The sequence below is a fragment of the Rhinolophus sinicus genome, chromosome 8, assembly GCF_057876585.1.
Source record: "Rhinolophus sinicus isolate RSI-liver-muscle chromosome 8, RSI-T2T, whole genome shotgun sequence".
Classification (NCBI taxonomy): Eukaryota; Metazoa; Chordata; class Mammalia; order Chiroptera; family Rhinolophidae; genus Rhinolophus; species Rhinolophus sinicus.
The window spans coordinates 22,988,963-23,014,970 of NC_142508.1; the positions used below are offsets into that span (position 1 = coordinate 22,988,963).

The 26,008-nt window shown below is 36.8% G+C and overlaps 1 protein-coding gene across 8 annotated transcripts in view; it reads left to right on the forward strand.

Moving 5' to 3' along the window:
- TSPAN12 (tetraspanin 12) overlaps window positions 1-26,008 on the forward strand; it is a 93,439-nt gene that overhangs the window by 38,208 nt on the left and 29,223 nt on the right. For 6 of the 8 annotated variants that reach the window (XM_074315668.2, XM_074315667.2, XM_074315674.2 and 3 more), the window contains 3 exons: window positions 1,963-2,045; window positions 3,161-3,296; window positions 25,830-25,904. In XM_074315668.2, the coding sequence (XP_074171769.1) occupies window positions 1,963-2,045; window positions 3,161-3,296; window positions 25,830-25,904 (294 nt within the window). Of the gene's footprint in view, window positions 1-1,962; window positions 2,046-3,159; window positions 3,297-18,721; window positions 18,861-25,829; window positions 25,905-26,008 lie in introns of those variants that run through there. The other 2 variants (XM_088799957.1, XM_019750029.3) reach the window with 2 other exon arrangements.

Here is a 26,008-nt window from a genome sequence, read left to right on the forward strand (position 1 = left end):
ACTTAAAGTTAATCTGTAACACATAAAGGTAATTAGTGTTCACTAAGGTACCAGAAATTATTACAAGTCAAATGAGGTAGAATTGCACTATGTTATACTTAAGAAGGTAAGTATAAGGTGCATTTTAGAAAAATGTTCATCAAAATAGGAAAGACCTTCTGAACGGAGGGGTTGACCTTCAGCTTTTGGAAAAGCTTCCCAGGAAGACTCTTTTTGAACATGTTCTAGATAGTTACACTTTAAAAAAACAAAAACAAACAAACAAACTTGAATTACGAACAATGTAAAACACACAAAAGTAAAAAGCACAGCATAATTAATCTCCATTTGCCTATCACCCAGTTTCAATGATTACCACCATAGCCTCCACTTCCCACCCAACCCCCATGCGTCATGACTATTTACCAAACCATTCAGTATATATCTCTGAAAGATAAGGATCTTTTTACAGAAACCTTAATACCATTGCCATATCTAAAATAATAAATAGTAATTTTTTAATATTTTCAAATATCCAGTCACGTTAAAATGTCTCCAGTCAACTCATAAATGTCTCCTTGTGGTTGGTTTGTTTGAATCAGGATTCAGTGCAGGTCAACAGATTGCACTGGATAATCTCTTAAGTCTCTTAATTTATTATGGTTTCTCCTTTCTTTTTATTCCACTTGCCAGGATTTTTTTGTTTTTTAATTGAAGAAATGAGATCATTTCTCTCGTAAAATTTCTCATATTCTTGATTTTGCTGATTGCATCCCCCTGGTGGCATTTAACAAGTTTAAAGCTATTCCCTATGTTTCCTATAAAAGTGACAGATCTGGAACCTTGATTCAATTCAGGTTTGACTTTTAGGTAAAAATATTTCAAAGGTATCGCTGGGTACTTCTGATTGCATCATATCGGGAGACATTATATCTGGTTGTCCCTTTTTTTGGTACTAAGACTGATTAGTGGGGGTCCGGTATTTTACGTCAGCCTAATCTCTCTATTCTAAAAGTCCCCGTCAGCCTTTCATGTGACACTAATTCTCAGCCCTGACTACACATTAGAACATCTATGGATCCTTTACATATTTCTGACACCTTGGCTCCTGTCCCAAGAATTGGTCCAAGGTGGATCTGGGCTCAGTCATTTTGTTAGAAGTCCTAGGTGACTTTGACGTACAGACAGGACTGAGAACCACTGACCTGATAATTCTGGCAGCTATTGGGGATCTTTGCCTAGAAATTTATCATTTCAGAAGGGGTTGTTAAATCGTGATACTCTATCATGCTTTCTTCACATATTAGCAGAGATTCATCTATAAAAACTTTCATTAAGTGTTTGGTTCTTTAGTTTGTATAGGAAAGATAGGATAAATATTGGATTCTTATCAGTTTTCTGAATAATGAGTATCCAAAGATGGCCAGTGAGGTGCTTTTTTTAGTATTATTATGAATTAAGATATTTTAGCATATTGGATGTTTGAAACCATGCATTCATTATTAGTAGTAGTAGTATTTTGATGTTCAAATTGTTCGAACGTTAGTCAATGGAAGCCCTTTCAAGTTAGCTCCTGTGACTGTTTTTGACAACATCAGTAGTTTTGGCTTGCTTCCTTGCTTTTCCGTATGACATGTTTCAAGCTCATCTTGTACATTTGATACTTTAGTTGTTCTGGGGCCTCTTCATCATGTTCAATTCCTGTGCTAAACCAGAAATCTGCCATTTAATAGTATAGCTACCTGTGTCCTATTGAGTGACATTCTATTTAGTGGCTATGACATGATTAAAAGATGGAATAGCAGTTATTTATAGTAATAATAAATTTCAACAGGTGGTAAATGGTAATTAGGAGAAATCATAATGATTATGTAACAAAAATCCTTAATTATTTTTTATTTTTATTTTTTATTTTTTTACTATTAATGTGGCAGACGTGCTGCATAAATCCTTGGTAACCAAATTGTATTTTTTTCCTTCCAGTTAATGTCCATCAGCGTGCTGGCAGTTTCTGCTTGGATGAGGGACTACCTAAATAATGTTCTGACTTTAACTGCAGAGACAAGGTAGGTTCTACAATTAATGATTGATTTCTTTCATCAGGTTTCCTCAGGCACTAGTTTCTAGGTAACTTTGCCCTCAGCTATTTAGATGGTAGTGCCCTTCCACAATCATTTAGAAAGTTTTCCCTGCCCCTGGCAACCTTTGTTACAGAGGCTTGCATTTTCCAGCATTCTCATTAAGGTGGTGTGCTGCTGGTCCTAGAGAACATTCATTCCTGGGTATGGTAATTAGCCAGTCGCTAGTCCTGACAGTGTGTCCTAGGTGTCACATTTGCGTATAAAGGACAGCATTGCTACTTTTGTCTGTAAAATTCACTGCCAACCTTCTTACTTTCATATTCCTGAGCGAAATGAAAACCAAACCCACCAATGCCATTTTGTTCTCAAATTTCAAAGGTTGATCCACTAACTTCACAAGGGGCAAATTACTTGACTTCTCCCATCCTCAATTTTTTTTTTTACCTCTGAATGGGGTAATATATACCCCTCTGAAATGTCTTAATGGTTAACTGAGATACATTTTTGTAAAGTCTTCAACATAGTAGAGTTTAGCAATGGTAATTTTTATCATTATTATTACTTTTACTATTATGGTTGTAGTTAGTGATATTTTTCCTAGTTTTCTAGCAAAAATCATCTCTCTCTTTCCCTCTTTCTTTTAATGTAGACCAACTTCACTTTACATACCAATTGTTCACCTCTTGAGAAGCGTCAGTTGTCAGGGAGAAAGAAAGTGCTGTACATGGAGCCCAAAATCAGGAAAGAGGAGGGAGGAGGGTCTTCTCAGCTGGAAAATAGCTGAGGGTCCAGTGTGGTTTCTTCGGGCTGAGGCTTCAGAGGTAATAGGAGATCGACTTCTTATTAAGGAGCCCTATCTTATATTTTAAATGAGTTGAGGTAGGAAGGTACCCCTTGTATAAAAAACAAAACAAAAATAAAACAAGCAAGCAAATTGGTGATAGCACACTGATGTTGAAAATAGCAATATATTCATCGGTGTTGAGGCATGAATTGCTTACAGGGTTATTAACAGAAATCACAATTGTGCCTGGTACTATGTCTTGGGTGCCTTTTGATTCTATTGTATTTATAATGTGACACTATTGTTCTTCTTTCAGGGTAGAGGAGGCCGTCATCTTGACTTACTTTCCTGTGGTTCATCCGGTCATGATTGCTGTTTGCTGTTTCCTGATCATTGTGGGGATGTTAGGATACTGCGGAACAGTGAAACGAAATCTGTTGCTTCTTGCCTGGGTATGGTGTTTCTACCTTCTCTTTAATATGGTTAAAAAGACTAACCAGTCATGTATTATTTTTTCATCAGTGCCCAAGGTTATATGCTTAGGGAACTGTGATAGCAATACTCTAATCTGGGGTAAGAGTTCAATACCCCGTGAGAAGCGAAGCATTCTTTCCCTGAGAGATGATTTCGAGACAAGTATTTGCTTTATTGAAATGACGAGGTATGGAAATAGGTGCTCTATTTAATTGTTTCACTCAGACTGTGTGTTGACAATTTTATTTGGAAGGATGAGCGTTTTTTTTTGTTTATTTGGTGTGTGTGTGTGTGTGTGTGTGTGTGTGTGTGTGTGTGTGTCATGGACCTTATCACCACTCAAACAGGTCCCTCAAGACTACAATTGAGAAGTCATAATAGAACTGTGTTTCTTTCTCTTTTGTAATTAAACAAATCGACCATTTAACTCATATGGAAATTCAGATGGTCAGGTCTCAGGCAGACATTATAATTCTAGCACTGCCTTTACATAAAGTAGAGTATATAAGTGAGTGTCAGTTTCTATGATCTTAGTGTTCTGTTTTTTTTTGTTTGATTGCTTGTTTTAACTCGGAAAGAGTTGGAGAAGATTGCTTCTTAAATTCCCTTCAGCACTCAAATCCTATGATTCCAAAATTACAATTAAACTTTTAATGAAAAAATTAGCAAACTCCCTTTTAATATTACAGATTTGAGTCAATTGAAAATACAGCTTATACATAAATTTTTGAAGCGCATTGAGTGACAAAATATTGTATGTTAGTGAGGCCGCTAATATGTAATTGCAGACATATTAGATGCCCCTCCCACTCCCCAAATTAACTTGTTTAGTGTTTCTTTGCAGTAGTTCTCAAGGTCAGTTGTGTATTAATTCCTTCTAGGGAATATAAAAATTTAACTGTGTGCTGATATGCTGGATCTCTGAGCAGGAAAAAAAGCCCTGATGTGACAATACCATATGATTTCACTTATTTGTGGAATCTAAAGAATAGAATAAATGAGCAAACTAATCAGAAACAGTCTCAGAGATACAGATGTAAAACTGAGGGTTGCTAGATGGGTGAGGGATGGGGATGAGGGAGAAGGTGAGGAGATTAGAAAGCACAATCGGCAACCACAAGTTTGCCATGGGAATACGAAGTCAGTTTGGGGAATATAATCAATAATGTAAAGATTTTGTGGGGTATCTGATGGTCACTTGTCTTATTAGGGAGACCACTTCATGGACAGTGTGGGTGCCTGACCACTGCAGTGTACACCTGAAGCTGAAGCTGAGTAATAATGAATGTCAGCTATAGTTTTATGTAGATAGATAGATAGATAGATAGATAGATAGATAGATAGATATAGATAGATAGATATAGATATTCGCAGGATGTGGAGTACAGCATAAGGAATAGAGTCAATGGAACTGTAATACCTATATACGATGTCAGAGGGGTAGTAGATTGGGGGAGAGGGGTTATCACTTTATGAGGGGTATAAATGTCTAATTATTATATTGTTTTGTACACCTGGAACTACTACTACTACTACTACTACTACTACTAAAGCCCTGATGTGTAGAATTTGCAGGTTTCTGTGGGGTAAATACTCCCAGCATGGTGGATTTCAGGCTACCAGCGTGCGATCACTGAATGCTGAGTAGGGAAGAGAAGCATAAATTGGCTCTCAGGAGTCAGCTTCCACTCACCAGTGCTTGACTGGCTCCCATCCCAAGCCAATTAAAACAGAATGTTAGTGTGAAACTGAATTAAACCTTTGAATTTCACAGGAACAACCTGTGTTGATGTGCTCCTTGGCTTCTGAGAGGATAAATCTTTAGGTCCATGATTAGAAAACAGAAGATGCTGCAGGAAATGAACCACACTCAGAGAGGGGAACATGTCTACTGCTTTACTTTTCTCCACTTGGGTATGCAGGAAGACGTAGAATGCTGGAAGGGTTTTGAATCGTATTTTTCCATTTAAGATATTTGGGCAATAATTTCAACATAAACTAAAGAACTTAGGCTTTCTATGAAGCTTGCAGTTTAAAGGATAGGTAAGGTATTTTAAACTTAAAAATAACCCCAGAATCCTTTTTGAAACCAAAATCTTACAATGATGTTTCATTTAACTAACCAATTTGAGTACGACTGCTAGATATTCTTTTCCCTTCCCACTCCGTGTATGACTCTGGATGGTCCCTGGACTAAGGGGTGGGGTTGGGGTGTGATAACATGAATCATGGAACCCAAAGGCTTTTAGGAACACATTTTGAAAACCGTTTATGCATTCCATGATGCTGCTTGAATGCTAGTAAAGCAAGTCAACAAAGAACAAAGTAATTTGCTCTCTACTTGAGGCAGGATGAGTCAGAGACTTTGCATGAGAGGCTAGTGTGTGAGGCTGGAAAGGGTGTTATGATGCAAAGGTGACATCGAGGACTGAGGTTCTCAGGGCCGCGACATTGTTCATTCATTCATTCATTCATTCATTCATTCATTCATTCATTCTTCAAATACTTATTTAGAATATAGGCACTATTAGTTTTTGCCCAGAAACCAGTGTGTATGACAGACTGATAGAGCATTCCATTACTCTATGATAAGACCTCTAAGAGGGTTTACACTGGGTGCTCAGAGGAAAGAGGAGGAGCTCCAAGCTCAGCCCCAAGGGGTCAGCACTTCCTTTAGGATGGGGACCCCTGTAGACTGATCCGGCTTTATCCCATTCCCGCTTTGCTTGATGGATGCACTCTTTTTCACAAAGCAGCTTTTGGTGGCTCAATAGGATTCCTCAGTCCTATTGAGCTTCCTCTCTTCTCATGGCAAGTGTCTAGACCTTACTCTGTCTAGACCCAACCCAGCTTTTCCCTTGCTTAAGCATGATCTGTGCTCTCAACTCCCAATTACCCGTCATTCAACCAGTCTGCCTCTGATCTGCTTTTCAGGCAGTTTCTTCTCTGGCTTCCTTTCCATAGCCTCCTCGTCTAAACAATTGCCAAATCCTGTAAGTTCTGGTTCTACAGTCTCAGGAACCTGTTCCCTCTTTACTACATATTTGGAATGCCCAGGTTCAGGCTCTCCTGACTTTTTTTTTTTAATTATTAAATTTATTGGGGTGACATTGGTTAATAAAAGTATATAGGTTTCAAGTGTATAATGCTACAATACATCATCTGTGTATGAAATGATCCTCAACTTCACTATCTATTAGGGAACTACAAATCAAAACCACGACAAGATACCACCTCATACCTGTTAGAATGGCTGTTATCAACAAGCAATAACAAGTGTTGCAGAGGTTGTGGAGAAAAAGTAACCATCGTACATGGCTGGTGGGAATTATAAATTGGTATAGCCACTGTGGAAAACAGTATGGAGGTTCCTCAAAAAATCAAGAATAGAATTACCATATGACCCGGGAATCCCTCTCCTGGGTATCTACCCAAAAATCTGAAAACATTTATCCATAAAGATATATGCACCCCTATTTTCATTGCAGCATTATTCATGGTGGCCAAGACATGGAAACAACTGAGTATTCTCCTGACTTCTTACTGACAATGCAGACAGAGACCCCTAAGTAAACTTCTTGCCTCTGTTTCCTTCTAGTTTACTCAAAGCCAATGCCGTCAAGTTAATATAATGCAATGGTGATCCTATTACTACTCTGTTCTAAAACCTTGAAAGATGCCTGCTTGTGTAATGAACTCTTGTATCAAGCTCTTCTGTAATCAGACCTTCCATTTTCAGCTCTCTTACCAACTTAATTATTCTCTGATCAAACTGTATTTTCTGACCCTTGAACACATTTTTCTTGCTCTGTTTTTCCCTGCTCTTATTCTTGCTGTCCCTAGCTGGGAATTTCTTCTTAATATTTTTGTTTCAAAATTACCAGCCCATTAAGACTTATGTGACATACTGCCTCCTGGAATCATAATAATGACAAAGATGGTGACAATAATCAAAGTAATGAACATTTCTCAGGTGCTTACAGACACTGTAGAGGTTTACATGAATTTTTTTATGGGAAGAGTTTTACATGAATTACTCGATTTTGTCCTCTCCACAATTCTAAGGAGATCAATACTATTACGTATTAGTACCATAATATAGGTGAGGAAATGAGGCACATATTGGCTGAGTGATTTGCCAAAATTTGCATGGATGGTAAATGACAAATCTGGTATGCAGACCACGGCGGTCCAGTTCCAACAAATATTTGTAACAACCTCACCATTTTACTCTGTAATTGCTGCCTTTTCCTAAGTGCTTATCAATATATCTCACATTGTATAAAGTATTTTCCCTATGATCTTTCATTTTAAGCCTGGCAACAATTATCTAAGATAGATAATTATAGATGACATTCAGAGAGGTTCGGTAATATGCCAAAGGTCACTCAGCAATGAGGGGTAGAGCTTTGACGCAGACCTTAAATATTTCTGATTGCCAAGCCCATTCTCGCTGGGCCTTTACTAACATCCCTAACAATGCTTCTCAACCTTTGAAGTCCAGCAAATTTCCCTTAATATGAATTTCCTTTTTTAATAACGAGCCCAAACTACCAGACTATTAACAACTTGATAATATTAACTCTTCACCTTGCCTATTGCTTTCATATGTTTTTATTGAATTGAATAATGGAGGAAATTAGAACAGTGCAAGTGGGAGAGGCCAGCACATCAGATGGAGGATGGTGCCTGGAAGCCAGTGAATAGAGTGAGATTTTAGAGGAGGAGCCTGGCTGTTAGGTTTCGACTACAAGGGGAATGGCTTGTTAAAGGAGGTAAACTAATGCAAATGGGACAGGAGGTTGTAGATCTTTGGCAAATATTTGAAAGGCTGTCATGGTTTCTTCTTTCTGCCTCCACATCTCTGAAGTGATTACTAAAAATGAAGCTGGCACCTTACCTTGGCTATGGTGCGGCTCAAGCAGACGTCAAAATTCTGTTATTCTTCAGACTGATCGAGAAAAAGGGACAGAGCCTCTAAACATACCTTTATAACCAACGTGCCCTCCCACCCCAGACCCAACCCCCAAAAAACAACTCTGTCGGTTGAGACCACCCATAGGAAAGTATTTGTGGTGAACCTTGGTTGTAAATTTGACCCGCCTATTGAATTATAGATGCAAGTTGTTAAAATACCCTAATTTAAGGTTCCCAAGTAACATAAGGGACATCCAATTAAATTTGGATCCAAGATAAACAATGAATAATATTTTAGTGTATTTTAGTGTAAATATGTCCCATGCAATATTAAGATATACATGTACTAAAATATTATTCATTGTTTTTCTGAAACTCAAATTGAAATGTACATTCTGTATTTTTATCTGCTGAATCCGGCAACCATACTCTGAATAGACTTGTTCTTAATAAATGCAAACTTGTCATAGGACAGAAACTTTTATATACATATATGAGGAGATTAGGAATCATTAAATTCTAATTATATTGGAAAAACAAGCCAAAAATGACTAGGAAAAAAAACTTGATTATGCCATGAGTTTCAAAGTAATTTCAGTAGCAGAAATTCCTTCTCTCTTTAAAGCAGAAATTGAAGCTAAATGGAGACTGGTTTTAAGCCTTAGATGGTACTTCTCAGGCCTTTTAGTTGCAGACTAAATGAAATTCATTTCTTATTGCAATTCTAACTTGCTGTACCACCGGCATTAGGAAAACTGTGCCAGCTCAGGGGGATGTAAACAGGTTGAACAGATCTGTTTATAATATTGACAACAGCTGAAAGTCACCATCAGGAGATCATCAGTTGTCAGAGTGTGATGCTAATATGTGCTCAGCTGCCAGCCCGCACTGGTCAAGCGCTGGTCAGAAATTAAGCTGGACGCCTGGCCCGTGTTTATAAGAGCAGTGCCTTGTGTTTAAAGGGGAAAGTTTTTAATTTCAGTTTTATTATTCCAGAGAGTTTTCCTATGGCTATTGATTGTGCGGAGACATGTTTAAAGCCTCCTTAACATATATAGTGATCGAACCAAATTTGAAATGATTCTCGTAATGGAAATCAAATAAATTTTTAATGGCCATGGATAAATGAACCGTTCTCATTTTTTTGTTGCTGTTTCAAATCATAACACAAAACTGGAAAATCTTTAAGTAGTAATTAATTTTCTATAGACTCTGTTGAAGGCCTTCTCTTAAGTAGTTATAAAATTTATAATTATAAGCCCGTCATAAGCCATTAAGTTAACATTATTTACAGACGAGGGAAGGGAGGATGCTGGAAGTTACATAGCTGCTAGTTTCTATCAGTAACGTTCAAATGCAATCCATGCTCAAAGCCCATGCATGTGTCACCCCACCACACTACCATTATAATACGTTTAATTAATTACTGGCATGATTCTGTAAGACTTAGATATGTTTCGTTTGTAATTCCAAGGCATTCAGTAGTCATTTAACTTTGTAAAATATAACCTTTTAACGTCTTTATTATACAAGGAACTCGAAAAGTCTGCCATAGTTCTCTCCTCCTGTCAAAGGAGGAAACCGTTTCTCCTTTCCTTCCTCTCTTCGTCCCTTGCATTCCCCTTTTCTTTCCTTTTTCCCTCCTTAAACATATATTAAGTACCCAGTCTGTGATAGACACTTGAGGTACAAAGATGAAAGGGGAGAATACAAAGAAAATAACCAAGGACAGTACAATATTACAGTTATAAATAAATTACTGTGGGAACACAGAAGAAGGAGCCATTGGAGACTTCCCGCAGGTTTCACAGGAGAGGTTTTATTTGAGCTGGAAATGGCAAATGTTTTCTTTCTGGTGGAGAAGGGACGGGAAGGAAGGGGCTTTGGAGCAGCATGGAGAGTGTGTGTGAAGGCATTGAGGAGGAAAGGAACACGGCAAGTGTAGGCATAACTCAGAAATCCAGAGTGCCTATCGTGTGGGTGCACAGGGAGAAGCACATGAGGCGGTCGGATTGTCAAGGTCTTTGTAGGGGACGCTGATGCTCTGCCTGGGGCTATGGAGAGCCAGTGGGTGTTTCCAGCATGGGATGGAATGGTAGTGTATAGGGCTGCAGGCACTGAGAAGCCCGTGTGTGGTTACGCCATAGTTTTCAGAAGCCATGGATGGAGTCTGAACTGGAGGGCGGCGGCTGAATTCCATCGACCTCACTAAAATAGAATTATGGATAGACACTTGCACATGATGGTAATGTTTATCTTACTTGACATCCGGAAATAAAGTATGATTCAAGGTTTATGCGTTTTTCAATATAACAAACATATCCGTTCAATGCATGCATGCTATTTTGAATGTTAACTAGAATTCTTTAAAAGTCATCATTGTTAAATTTAGTTGTTAAACTCACAAAAATGTCAAGCAGAAGAAACTGAAGACGATTTAGGCATTTCTGGGTCTAGAGGATCAGTGTGTGTGTCTCGTTACTGAGTGCACAAGAACCTAAGACAGAACTCCATGACCACTTCTGTTTCTTAAGTGATATTGGGGTGATTGCTCCTAATGGTGCCCCAGCAAACCATGTGAGCGGATGTCTTTAACAGTAAATGTTGTGTCAGACACTGGGGCCTAGAACAATTGTGTGAAATTCAAGGCTTCAGTGTTGGTTCTTTGTGACAGGGTTTTGAGGGCTCATTGGACTTGTTGTTTACTTCAGAGGTGGAAGTGTGACTAGTTCAAGTATTTGTATTTCTGTCCTTGCATAATTTAGGTGTACTCTGTCATAGTAAACATTTAGAGCTTTGTTTATATACTGTTTCTTAATATACACATTTGAGATAACTGGTTAAATTATCAGCCCTATAAATCTATATGCATTGATCGGGTGCATGGCCTTTGTGTGTGCAGAGTTCAATTCAGGTATTTCTCTGCAGCACGTGCTGTTCAAAGTCTTGTTTCCCGCTGTGACTGCTGGTCACTGGTTCAGCAAATGCTACCTTGATGTGAATTCAGCAGTTGTGCAGTGTGTTTGTTTTTTCATCAGCTTCCCCACTGTTGGTCTATTGACTTCCTTTGGCAAACATGAAACGTAGGCATTCATTTAAAATCACAGACCTGTCTAGATGACTCAGGAAATGGTGTCCCTAAATGTACAGTTAAAACAATAGGGCATATAACAATCACATGTAAAAGATGAGACAAATTGTTTAAGCCAGTGAGGGAAGTAGCTTTGCGATAAGTGTTTTGGAAATGTGATGTTTAATATTGACTTCATATACAGCGTCGAATGAAGTGGATGACTAAATAATTCCTTATGAATAACTTTAGTTAGGCTTTTTTCATGAAATTTCATAAATCTAAAAAAACTTACATTTTCAGAATTGTCATCCATATATCTTTCCCCTTTTTTAGATAAAGTGTGTTAACAGGCCCTGATTATGTGCTCAGATTAAGATTAATCTTTTCAACTCCGATGACAAACACATTTAAATTTTAGTTAAAATGTATAAACTCTGTAGTTGTATCATTAAGTATTCCTGTGAAGCAATACATTTTAATTATTTAAAAATGTGTTTATCTCTGAATTTCCTTTATTTTTAAAAATATTTTTTATTAAAATATAGCTAACATACAATATTATATTATTTTCAGGTATATATCAAAGTTATTCAACATTTTTACACCTAAAGAAGTGATCACCATAAGTCTAGCAACCATCTAACACCGTACCATGTTATCACTGTATTATTGACTATGTTTCCTATGATGTATATTACATCCCCATGACTTATTTGTTTTATACCTGGAAATTTGGGCCTCTTATTCCCTCTTACCTTTTCCCCAATTTAAAATTTTTCAGTTATAGTTGACATTCAATATTATTTTATATTAATTTTAGGTGTTCGAAGTAGCGTTTTGGGTTTATTCTGATAAATACCCAGAAGTGGGATTACTGGGCCCTTCTTTGTCCCTTGTAGTAGCCTTTGTTTAAAATTTATTTTGTCTGGTATAAGTATTGCTACCCAGCTTTTGTTTGTTTGTTTGTTTCCATTTTCATGAAATATTTTTTTCAATACTTTACTGTCATTCTATGTGTGTCTTTCAATCTGAAGTGAGTCTCTTGTAGGCAGTATATGGAATGGTCTTGTTTTCTTATCCATTCAGCCACCCTATCTTTTGATTGGAGCATTTAATCCATTTACATTGAAAGTAATTGTTGACAGATATGTAGTTATTGCCATTTTGTTCTTCAACTTTTTTTTTCCGTCTTAAACAAGTCCCTCTAACATTTCTTGTAATACCAGTTTGGTGTTGATGTACTTCTTCAGCTTTTTCTTGTCTGGGAAGTTCTTCATCTGTTCTTCAGTTAAATGATAGCTTTTCTGGGTATGGTAATTTTGGTTATAGGTCCTTGCTATTCATCACTTTGAATATTCCCTGCTGATCCCTTCTGGCTGCAAAGTTTCTGCTTAGAAATCAGCTGACAGTTTTATGGGAGCTCCCTTGTATGTAACCAACTGCATTTCTCTTGCTGCTTTTAATATTCTTTGTTTTAATCTTTGGCATTTTAATTATGATGTGTCTTGGTGTGGACCTCTTGGGGTTCATCTTTTTGGGGCCTCTCTGTGCCTCCTGGGGCTTGTATGTCTATTTTTGTTGCCAGGTTAGGCAAATTTTCCATCATTATTTCTTCAAATAGGTTTTCAATTCCTTGCTCTCTTTCTTCTCCTTCTGGTACCCCTATGATGTGAGTATTGTTACACTTGATGTTGTCCCAGAGGTATCTTAAACTATCCTAAATTTTTTGTCTTCTTTTTGCTGTTCTGTTTGGGTGTTTTCTGCTACCTTATCTTCTAAACTGCTGATTAGATCCTCTGCTTCATCTAATCTACTGTTGATTCCCTCTAATGTATTCTTCATTTCAGTTATTGTAGTCTTTATTTCTGATTGGTTTCTTTTTATGTTTTCTATCTCCATTTTTATGGTTGTCTCTTTGTTGAAATTCTCCTTGAGATCATTGAATATCCTTATAACCAGTGTTTTGAACTCTGGGTCTGGTAGAATGATTGTCTCCATCTTGTTTAGTTCTTTTTCTGGAGCTTTAGTCTGTTCTTTTATTTGGTTGGTGGGCAGGGATAGGGCAATGGTTTACAGAAGGATGCTTGCTGGGGGAGCAAGGTACTTTTGAGGGATTGAAATACTAGTGGAGGGAAAAACTGATAAGACTTGCTCATGTTATGTTTGGAGAGGGGCATTGTGTAAGTCATGGGTGGAAATGTGCCAAGTATACAGGGCTGAGAGTTGGCTGTGTGACCTATGACAAAATCATGGAGAGTCTTAATATTGTAGTTACGTACTCTGCAATTTGAAGTTTTGTGAGCTGAAGAGTGATGTGAAGTGATCTGTTTTGCTACATAACCCTAGTAGCAGTGTTTGTTGTTGCTTGCTTCTTGGCCTTTTGCTCGTTTATGTGGGAGAAAATAGTTACCTGGTCTTGGACTCTGGGCTAACATGACTTTACATTTAGGGAAACTTTTTTAATGATAGAAGAGAGAATGGAACACATAGTTTTATTCTAACACTGTGCCTTTACTGGTGGATGAATGAAGGTACTCAGGTGGGGAAGTCTATCTAGTTTTAGCACTTTTTTCCAGATGTACATTATAAAGAAAATTCTGTTAAGCTGGATGTGTTTAGTTCAGATTTCATAGCAAAAATATAGTTATCAAGCTAAAGTAGGCACTGGGTGCCAGGCTAAGATGCCCTTAGGGAGACAAGCCAGCGTTAAGGACTCTTGTGGAAGTGTTAGAACAGTAGTTCTTTGGAACACTACAGCAACTTTCCAGTCTCGGGGGGGCGGGAGGGGGGAAGAAGTTCTATAAACAGTTCACTAGTCTCAGAGGATTGTTATAGAACTGCTTCAGTTGTTTGAGAACAAACGTTTCTATCATGTTAGAAGCATTTACCTACAGGTGATACATATACTCCCTTCGGATCATCATTGATCTGTCTGTAAAAGCATGTCTTCAAGGGTCTCTACTTTTCAATATTGTTATAGTCAACTATTTGTAACAATCGTATTTCTTTAAAATCATTCTGTAATTCACCCTATTTAATTCAACGTGTTTCTTCTGTCAATTAACCTGAATTGCTGATGTTTGGGCAACTTCAGTGAGAATTTAATGCTTTTATCATTATTCACACATGGCTTTCTTTCTCTGTGCATTAAGCATGATGGTTAATCAGGTTGTGATCTTATACTTTTTTTCTTTTTAAGGAAGAAAATAAATTTTTGGTTCAGGAAGAAAGTGTTTTTGCTTGAACTGATTTATCAAGAAAAGAAAAAAAGATGAACAATTTAAAAGAGACATTTTCCTTTAATACTCTTAACTAATAGGTTTGTGGTTATTCTGGAGCATATATACAAATAAGTTCAAGTGTATATCTTGTCTGCAAAAAAGGCAAAACAATTAAAAGAATGTGATTTAGGAGAAGATACTTTCACAGACATAGAGCTATAGCTATAGATACATTCAAAAGTTGTTGGCAGATAGTCAAGTAAAAGTTCCCATTCTACCTAATAAAACATTATTTTTTAAAATTGCCTATTTCCTAACCTGTTGTCATGTAAAAGGTGTTGTCATAAAGGTCCCTTGTGTTTGGTAGGGATCTGGCCACCTTGGCTGGGTGGGAGTAAGAGGCATGACCTGGATCAGAACTGAGTCTAGTGATACTTTGGCTGTGTTTCTTAGGACATTTCTGTGGCTCCTTCCTATTGGTAGTTTCCTGTCCAGGTTCTAAGGCTCCTTCCTATTGGTACTTTCCTGTCCAGGTTCTGGGATCCCTGTCTTGCGTTCTGAGGAATAACTCAATAATAGGTCGAGACAGCCTCTCTAAAGACCAGTAACAGCCTGTACATCTTCTGAGGTGGGGCTGAGCATGCAGACCCAGCTTACAAAGAAACTGTCCACGTTGTGACCTGTCTAGAATACCCAGCTACTCTGTTGCCTCAGTCATAATGCTTTACCTCTCATGATGTAGACCATTGACTCTGGGTACCCGGAGCCCTTGACTAAGTGCCTCACATCCTGGTATAACACATTTCTCTGGTGAAAAGTTTGAACAGCACATGAAGCAAACACATACCAATTTGAATTTCCCTGACATCTTTGATACAGAAGTTAGCTCAGCAAGTACTACTGTACATAAAATTGAAAAGGGGAGTAAATTATGATACATTATTGGAAATACTTTTCTTTATTTATTCAAATAGAAGCATGAACAAAGGACCACAGCGTACCAATACTTGCTTACTTTAGCTTGAATTTCTAATGGGCTCTGGAGTTACAAGACTTGGTTTCTTTGAAAACTGGTTTATAGTTCTAGCTTTTTCTAAATTAGACTGAACTCATTCCATTTGTGATTCTTAAAAGAAAGAATATTTAGTGTCGCCTTTCCTTTGAAACATTTGTGGGTAGACATAGAACATGGTGAATAAATGGCCTCCAGAAAGTACCAAGTCTGCTATGGCACCATTTCAAGACGAGGCTGAAACAGGCTTTATGTGGGGGTGTGTTTTAAGCAGCAAGTGCTCTTGGACTTAGTGGTTTAGTTCCAGTGGATTCTTAACAGAATGTCAGCTGTTCCATTATCTTGTACAAATATTTGGCACTGGAATTCTTTTATTTACTAACTATAAGTAATATAATATTTTTAAACCTCCAATCACCGGGAAAGGAAAAATAAATAACTGACATAGACATACTTAGCACTGAAAGCTTGCAGAGTTTAGTATTTGACAGGGGGGAGACTGGAGTTTATCATTTATCATTTAGTGAATGCGGGCCTTTAATCAAACGTTTTGTTTATTAAAAGTGTTGGTTATGTAGCATGTAGATAGGAGTCAAAAGGCACCGTGTTTTTAAAATATTAAAATGTCCAGTAATGTATGTTATATTTTGAAATAGTTTTTATTTGGGGGAGGTGAATCTCAGGTTGTATTAATTTTCCAAGATAAGCAAATCTGACTTTTGTATTTCAAAATAGGTTAAATGTTACTTATGAAATAATGATCTGAGTTTTTAGTTATAAATAAAGAGAGTAGCAGGTTAAAATAACTTTTTTAGTGTTTATAATTTTTATTTTTCTCTCAGTGAAGTGTATTTTTACTGAGGAGTTTCTGTGGCATTTGATTAATTATCTGCTTGCTTGAACAGAGAAACTTATGTAAAAGTGCTCGAGGAAGACATTATAATTTTGTTTTAACGTAAAAATTCCTTTCTAGTTTTGTATTTAAATAAAAAAATAGTTTGGAAAATAACTGCTTTTTCTATCTGTGGTAGATTAGATATAGGGTATTTTGTTTCCTTTAGATGATATATATCTCATAGTATTCTTTCTATAAAGCTGGACAGAATGAGCATAAGTTTTATATTATTAGAATGTATTTTCTATAGAAAAGCTCTTAATAATCAAAAGTATCTTTTCCTATATTTCTCAACTGTTTATTGAGTTGAATATTCTCCATAATATAAGCACTCAATAAATTGATTGTTTTTTTTTTTGTTTTCATTAAATTGATAAAAGTTAGAAATGAAAATCTAAAAATAATCTATTTTCCCCAAAGTAGAGACTATTTGGAATATTTTATATAAAAGAAAATATTATTACTTTCTTAGAAATTTTATTAATATCCATTATTAACAGTAAAGAAGTAAATATGTAAAAAGAAAATAAATCAGTTTCATTTATAAGTACTTTTATTAGATTTCAATTTAATGAACTATTAAATACTCATTGGCTACATGGCACTATACTTCATTATACAAATTGTAAAATATGAATAAGAACAAAAATTAATTTTATAATCAACTTTAAAAGAAGTTGATCTGACTGACTTAATGTAAGTTAAAAATATAAAAAGAAGATGGAATTGTTGTTATAATTTGTCAAGGATCTTGACATAACAATTAAAGCAGCATTTGTGCCTTTAACTAGCCATATTAGGTAAAAGAAAATAGGAAAGAATTTTTTTGGCCATCCTTAAACTTTTGATATTATTGGTAGTCTCTCTGTCTGTCTTTCTTTTCTATTGTAAAAGGTCAAATATGGGATTTTAGGGGGTTTAAGTCATTCTTCCTTAGTTCAAAGACAAGAAAAGTTTTGTGTGTACATGTGTGACCATGTGCTTACACGCATGTGTGCCCAGAAGTCGGGGGTCTACAGGTGATGTGTTGTAAAGTATTGCTAACACCACCACCAACTTCCCTAATGTAATACATACTATGTGTCATCCACTACTATATGTGCTTTTCATGTGTTCACTCATTAAATTCTCCCAGCTATACTATGAGGTCGGCACTATTATTCTGAGAAAGGTTAGTGGTTTGTCCGACTATGAAGTGGTAGAGCTGGGATCTGACTCTAGGATACTTGGCTTCAGAGCCTGTGCTCTGAAAAACTTAGTGTTCTATTGTCTTTCCTTCATGGATGAATGAGCCTAGCTCCACGTTCTCTTTTTTAAAAAATAGAAGTTATGATATTTTTGTAATCTTTTGAGGAGTAAATTGTATGTCAATCTCTGGCACAATAAATGATTTGCGCATTCATACCTGTTTATGTATTCACCTACATATACACATTTGCATATGCACATATATATATATATATATATATATATATATATATATACTTGATTTTTTTTACATCTTTTTATAGACTTTTAATTTTATATAGTTATAATACTTAGTTATATATACACATATCTCACTCTTCTGCAAAGAAACTAAATCCAGGCCTCCCTCATTGAATGAAATTGCCAATAACACAGAATACTTAGCTTCATAATTTTGTGACTGAAACGAAGTATCCCAAAAAATAATCCATCTCACACTGATATGAGCAAACTGTATGTGTGGTTTTAATGTGCAGTATTGTAGGAGAGATCCAAGTTTCCAAACAGAGGCTAGTGAAAGAGACCTCAGGGTGGGGTCTCTAAGTTACATTTAAGTACACACTTTTACTTTGTTAGAGCACTCCTATTTTGTGCTACTGAGGGAACAGTTAGCAGAAGGATGATGGTACCTGAGCATAAAATGTCCAATGCTCCCACCCTCTTTATTCCCAATAACCATGTAGTATTAACTGGGCTACTTAACAATTTTCAGCCATTTCCGAATGACTTTTTCTATGTCAAATATATAAAAACCTTCAGCTACCACCTCTTTTCTCTTTGGTGTGAAGGCTTCAAAGAGGCTGTCGTTTGTTTTAATTTTGTTTTTACTTTTATCAGGGTGCCTCATACACATAATTTACAGAGTTAATTTCATTCTAAAAGGCTTATTATTGTTTATTATGAAAAAATATAGTCTTCACCCCTACCATTTCATCTCCTAAGAGAAAGTGACTCGATTTTCCTTTTAGCCAATTCCCTTGGAATTTACTTCTATATCTCTAAATCACACATTTATGTAACTCTTCTCATTTTTTTAGTTCTTGATTTTGAGCGGTACGTGTGGACTTCTTATGGAAGATGAAGAACTGGCACCCTTTCCTGCCCTCCTGCCCCCCTGCCCTGCCCATGCATGTGTCCTATCTCACCTCAACACGGACATATCATAATTTTGGTTAGGTCAGTGTTTATACAATCATGATTATGTAAATGCTATTCACAGCTGGGCCAGGTAAAGTACTGGGTTTACTTTTTCTTTCTGGAATAATGCTTTGTTTTTCTTGGAATTAACAACTCTTTGTTTTCTATGTGTTTCTGTGTAATTCAACTCTAAATATCCCAAACCCTAGTGTAGGTTTTCTCTTTATATTTTCAAATATTTTGGGTATTCCATCCATGACATTTTTAAGAACTCTCGCTCTCAGAATGTTCTAGACCTGCTGAAGCTGTTTCCATTATGGGCATTTCCTCTACTACCATTCTGGGATTTCCTCTGCTTCCCTCTTGGTTTAGATTCCTTGTTTCCTGGAATCCAAGTCATTGTCCTCCTTTCTTTAGTCTCATTTTAGGGAGACATCTTCCAAGTTTACTGAAAAAGCAAATATAGGAGATAGATTTTTTTAAAAGCCTGTATGCTTAAAAATGGCTTTATATGTGTACCCTCACATATCAATATTGCTGGCTGTAGAATTAAAGGTTAGAAATCATTTTTTCCTTAGAAATTTGAAGAATCTCTTCCACTATCCTCTAGCTTCCAGTATTGTATCCAGTGTTGTTTTGGTTTGATTTGAGCTTTAAATCTTTGTGGAAAAGGTATGTAAATGTGAACTTCAATTCTGTTTCCAGTACTGTACTTTATCCTCTACTGTACCTACTGTCCTCCAGTCCTCACACTCTGTTTTACTGTTTCCACAGAATAACCACGCGCCCCTCAACTTCTATATTGGTGGGAGTGAGTAGTCCCCTAGCTACATAGAATGGACAAGGGACCTGAGAGTTCTAACTTCTTCCTAAACAGGTTTTCAACAAGTCATCCTTTTTTTTAGACCTACCTTCATCCACTTCCAGAAGTATCTGGGGCTGCCAATACCTGAACATTTTGGGGTCTTTGTAATGTCAATCAAGTTGTTCTCAACTTGCCCCGCTACTGGTTAAACATTTGAAGAACTGCTGAAAGATTTGCCACTCTTTTTATCTTTTTTACATCTTCCAAAATATACTTGCTGTTGTGTCTTTTTCCTTTTCTTTTATCTATGGGTTTTATACATTTTAAAATATCCCATTATTGATGTTTTAGTGAAATTTCAAGAAGGAGAAGGGATAAAGGTATGTGTTTAGTCTGCTTTATTTAAGGGAGAATCCTGGGGGTGTCAGGGAACCAGGTCATTTTTGTAAATAAATGTTTCTTTAAGAAAAGACCTCCTTGAAATTTTATTATTTTGTCTGTACACATATAATGAGATGAAACATTTAATAGGGGGAATAAATTCCATTTATTTCTATTGGGGGATACATCTACCTATAAGTCACCAGGGGCTTCTACAGGAAGGTGGGATTTCATGCCCCTCCCTTCCTCCTCAAAGTGGACACAGGGACTGGTAACCTATGCCGTTCTTGCTATTCTGTGGTTAACCTTAGTTTAAAATAACAGATGAATTGATTTCAGTATTTTTAAAAAAGAAATTAGATTCCCCACCCTCCACACCCTTCCTGCTTTAGTTTCCAAATAAAGATGTTTATAAAAATACCATCTATATTAGCACTGGACAGGGATTTTGCTTGTAGGGTTAGATATCCTTTAGTGGTTGTGACTGATAGAATTAGGAGGAGATAAATAGTTTTACTCACCATCATCCTCCAATCAGAGTTACATCTACTCAAGGAATACACACTAAGTACATGCTCTATGCCAGGCAGTATATTAAGTATTTAAAACATAATGATACCTCTTGTCCTCATGGAGGCTGTATTCTAACAGATACTCCGATATGGTTACAAATGGCTACCCTGTGGGTAGTGCTTACTATGAGACCACACTACCTGATGACTCCTTTGCACAATACTGCAAGGTAATTTTAACATCCTCATTTTGCAAATAAGGAAACTGAGGCTTAGAGGTTTGTTCAAGGTCATCCAATGGGTATGTAACAGCCAGAATCTGAAGCCAGGTCTATTTTATTTCAGACCCCATGTTCTTCTATTTGTATAGTTAAAAAAAATAGTCAACAGAGCAATTTCACCTACACTGTTTGATCTAATCTTCTGTTGTCTAACCCATTTTATTTTTTTTTAACTAAAGGTAATTATTCTCAGCTTGAGAGATTTGGTGAAAAAAAAATCACTAATTGCGTCATTTTGAGGATGTGTCCTATGATCAGCTTGCTTTGTTTGATGAATTTTTTTCATGAACATGTGTGTAGGGATAAAACTTATTTATAGAATGCACATTTTAGTTTAAGTACAGCATAAGAATTTAGCTATTTTAAGGAACTCTGTATTGAATAATTTTGAAGCAAATAAAATAGCTTGTAATGCAAATAATTACATACTAATTTCCTTGTATAAACACATGCTTTTTCCAGTCTTCATTTGTTTAAAATGTGTAGTTGATAGTAACTCAGGAAAGATGGGGAGAGTCTGTTCCTTTTCTTTAGCTATGTAAATTGTCTTAAATGTTTAAAGACACACTAAATTATCATAGTATAGTCCACAAAAAAGACACATCATAAAACAGAGAGGCAATATTTAAAACAGAAACGTGTAAGCAGAAATCAAAGGGAGTCAAATGATAATAAGAAACTCAGGGTTCAGGGAAACTCAGGGAAATCTGAAATTGTTTTGTTTTTAGTTGGTGAGCTGATCACTATTTCCACCGACATTTATCGACCACCTGCTATGTGACTTGGGCACTGGGGATGCAATAATGTTTAAGAACAAGATCCCTGCTAGTCAGAACCGATGGGCTGGCAGTTAAATGTGATTGCGGGTGAGGCAGCCACTGGTTTAAAAGCCGAAGCCTCCGAGGATTGATGTACAGCAGACAGGGAAACCCTGATACACAGACAGAAGGAAAAAAAGTCAAATGGTAAAGAACAAGAGATAAAACACAGGAAAACACTGACAAGGAAGAAAGTGCAGGGAATGAAGCTTACATCCAGGCGAAAAGGACAAGTCAGCGTTGGATTGTATCTCACAAACGAGTTCAGAGTAGCATTTGGATAAGGCTTGGTGCATTTACAGTTGTTCAAACTATTTCCCATGTCTCCAGTCAACCTTATGTTAACAGTGAAGAGGCTTTATTTTTATCTTCGTTATGTAGATGAGCACACTGATGCCAGGCAGTTTATGCTTTTGCCAAAGGGTCACAGTGTGCTGCAGAGCTGGGTTTGAACTTCAGTTTATGGCTCCGCATTCAGAGCTATTTCCCTGCCTTTTACCGTGTTTCCCCGAAAATAAGACCTAGCCGGACAATCAGCTCTAATGCGTCTTTTGGAGCAAAAATTAATATAAGACCCCATCTTATTTTACTATAAGACCCGGTATAATACAATATAAAATATAATATATAATATAACATAACATAATATAATATGTAATACAATATAATATAATATAACACTTGGTCTTATATTAATTTTTGCTCCAAAAGCTGCATTAGAGCTAATTGTCCAGCTAGGTCTTATTTTTGGGGAAACACGGTAGTAGGATAGCACTCAAGGAGAAGAGTGGAGAGAGTTGCTGGCACGTGGCAACGCCGTTGCAAGGTACACGCTCCCAATACTGTCAAGGACAACAGATGGATCTGTGGTGAAATGTGCTATGTGTGTACACTTCTGACCATAACAAAGCTCAGCGGGAGCTGTCACTTAATTCTTTGCTAATTTTGTTCCATTGAAACTGTGGATTAACACTGTGTTTTATTGGTGCCTCACTCAGATCCAGCCTTTAAACCAAATAGTGGCAGAGTGATTCTTTGTGCAATAATCAATATAAGCATGACTTTATCAAGGACTCAGAGCTCACAGAAAAAGAAAATGTAGTTGTAAAAGGTTGATCTATGTATATTATATTAAGAATGGGTTTAACATTTAAAATTTTCCTGGGAATGAGAAGATTTGGATGTTTGGGTCTAATGCAATGACAACAAAGCAGATAGCTGACCATGAAGGGGCAGTGTCATTTGTAAAAAATAAATATTTTATTTGAATTAAATTTTAATTTTAATTTGTTCCAAGAAAGTTTTATAATATTGATGAGCTTGTATTTTCATTCTCAAGGTCAAATCTGTGCCCCTGAGTGTAAATGGAATAAAAACAGGGGAATTGTTTTATATGAGAAAACTTCCATCAAATGAGAACACTGGAAATCAGAAAGTTACAATCGTTTTAGAGTTTTTCCCAGGGGTCAAAGAGTTCCCAACTCATAGGGACCTTACCGTCTCCCTCCCACGATTGATGATCTCAGTTTTGAATTTGTAATGAGAGATTGTTTTAAATATATATGCTTTACATATGCAACCCTGGAGATGCTTAACTTATGTTTTACTAGCCCAGTGTAAAGAATTTAGGTTAGGAATCTGAGAAATGTAAACTAGAGTAGTTCCCACTATTCGTGGGGGATATGTCCCAAGACCCCCAGTGGATTCCTGAAACCGCATACAGTACCGAACCTACTATGCTTTTTCCTATACATACATACCTGTGATAAAGTTTAATTTATAAATCAGGCACAGAAAGAGATTAACAATAACTAAGTTGAGAACTTTCACCTTTTCTCTAAAGGAAGCTCTATATGGCTTCTTTGTGGCATATCCGTAGAATTGCCAGCATCACTACTCTTAAGTTTAGGGGCCATTATTAAGTAAAATAAAGGTTACTGGAACACAAGCACTGCGATACTGCAAGAATCGATCTGATAACTGAGACGGCTACTAAATGACTAATGGTCAGGGAAGGTACAGAGCGTGGAGACCCTGGAGAAAGGGATGATTCAGGTCCTGGGGAAGAGGGAGCGGGGCAGCTCGAGATTCCATCTCGTTACTCAGAAGGGCCCGTGGTTTAAAACATATGACTTGTTTATTTCTGGAATTTTCCATTTACTATTTCCAGACCACGGTTGATCACCAGTAACTAAAGCCGCAGGAAATGAAACCATGGGTAAGGGGGAACTACTGTATCCTATAGTGTAATTTTTTTCTGGAGTCTCACTCTTTCCTAGGGTCTTATCGAAGATAAGAAAATTGATCTAACATACAGTTATTGAACAGTTGGTCTCTTTGTAATGTAAGGTGAAAATACAGTATTGTTCGAGTCTAGCAGTCTCTTAGGTAAAGCATTAAAGAAAGTATGGAGAAAAACTGACTTGGAGAACTGTCTTCACAAAATTTCCTGTAATAATCACTTTAAGGCTAAAATCTTTAAGTAAGGCAACACTTGGAAATGGCCTGAGTGTATTGTACCTGATTGTGAGTACTACAGATGCTGAAAATACAAGTGCTTGTATGGTGGGACCCCCCCCTTAAGAAAATACTACTTTATCTTTTGAACCAATTATTATATTTAAGCCACATTATTGTCTAAGAGATGACACAGTGATTATTCTTTATTTTTTAATATGAAAGAAGCAAATTAAAACTAAGAGTAGTGATTTCTATCTTTAAACCATAAGGGATACACCGTGGCAGTAGAAAACCAGAGTTTCTGTATTTTTTATTTCCCCCTACCCTTTGCTTGGCAAAAAGTATGAGCAGAGAAACTCAACATTCAAGTCTTGATGGCTCACAATCCTAAATCAGTCTATTTTCTTCCCATTTTCCTGTTACCATCCTAGTTCACCAATCTTCTGCTTAGCTGCTCTGATCACACCCTTACTTTTCTATGGGTCAGATTTCACAAAACAGCCCACGGGGATGTGGCTCTTTGCACCTGTCAATGTCATCTCCTTGCATCCCAGTACCCCCTCTGTGCTCCAGTTAACTGAGTTCTTAACTGACTACCTCACCCTGAAAGGTGGCCTTGCTCTTGATATTTCCTCTTCCCGGATTGCTTTCCCACAGATCTTCACAGCATCACCTTCTCCTTGTGGTTACTGACGCCTCTTAAAAATCCCGTCATCAAGAGGCCTTTCCTGATCACCCGGTCCAAGGATGTTCCCAACCCCTTACTATCATGTCACTCGGCTTTGTTTTTATTATTCCTTTCATGGTAACACTTATTTATTGAGCACCTATTTTGCTTTGTGATGAGCAACACAGTCAAGTCCTTACGCTCAGTGGAACTGCATTCCAGTGAAGGGGAATAATCAATAATTGTCCCTCCTGGGCCCCTCCATCCTGACTTCGCCATAGATGGAGTGGAAGATTCCTGACAGCAGTGACATTACTTTCTATCTGTTGGAATTAGTAAAGAGAACTTCCAGAGAGCCCATTCTTTCTCACACATTTACTACTCACTTCTGTAAAGTTATCTCCAGAACCGGAGAGGTGGCAAGTTATAGCATAAAGAACAAGGCCGCAATGCTCTGGTCCTTCACAATTTACTATGTGCCTTCCTGAGCATGTCACATTATCTACTTTTTGTATTGTTTCCTCATTTGTAAAATGACGTAGTCCTGTACATTTCACAGGGTTCTTGAGTGAATTAATTATGAAATTACTTGATAGACAGAGTACTACTGTGTTTTCCTGAAAACAAGACCTAGCTGGATAATCAGCTTTAATGCGTCTTTTGGAGCAAAAATTAATGTAAAACCCGGTCTTATTTTACTATAAGACAGAGTCTTTATAATATAATATAATATAATATAATATAATATAATATAATATAATATAATATAATATAATATAATGTAATACTGGCTCTTATATTAATTTTTGCTTCAAAAGATGCGTTAGAGCTGATTGTCCGGCTGGTCTTATTTTCGGGGGAACATGGTATTCAAATGACCCACTTAGGTGAGTGTTGAATGTTGTCTGCAGATGTCTCTAAAGCTGCTGAAATTTCTCCATCTACTCCTGACGGAGCTTCCCGGGTTTGTGCCTGTTTTCTTGTCCTTTGGATAAACAATGCTGAATAAGATTTAGCTTGTCTCTGATGACCATACTTTACTTTGATTGTATTCTAACAGCATTGATTTTCTGTTTTTCTACAGTACTTTGGAAGTTTACTTGTCATTTTCTGTGTAGAACTGGCTTGTGGTGTTTGGACATATGAGCAGGAAATTATGGTGAGTTCAAAATGGACTATAAGCACAATATGAAACAATATCCAGTTCAGCCTTATAAATGAGATACTTTGGAGTAATTTAGGCACGTGGTTATTAATTGGAAT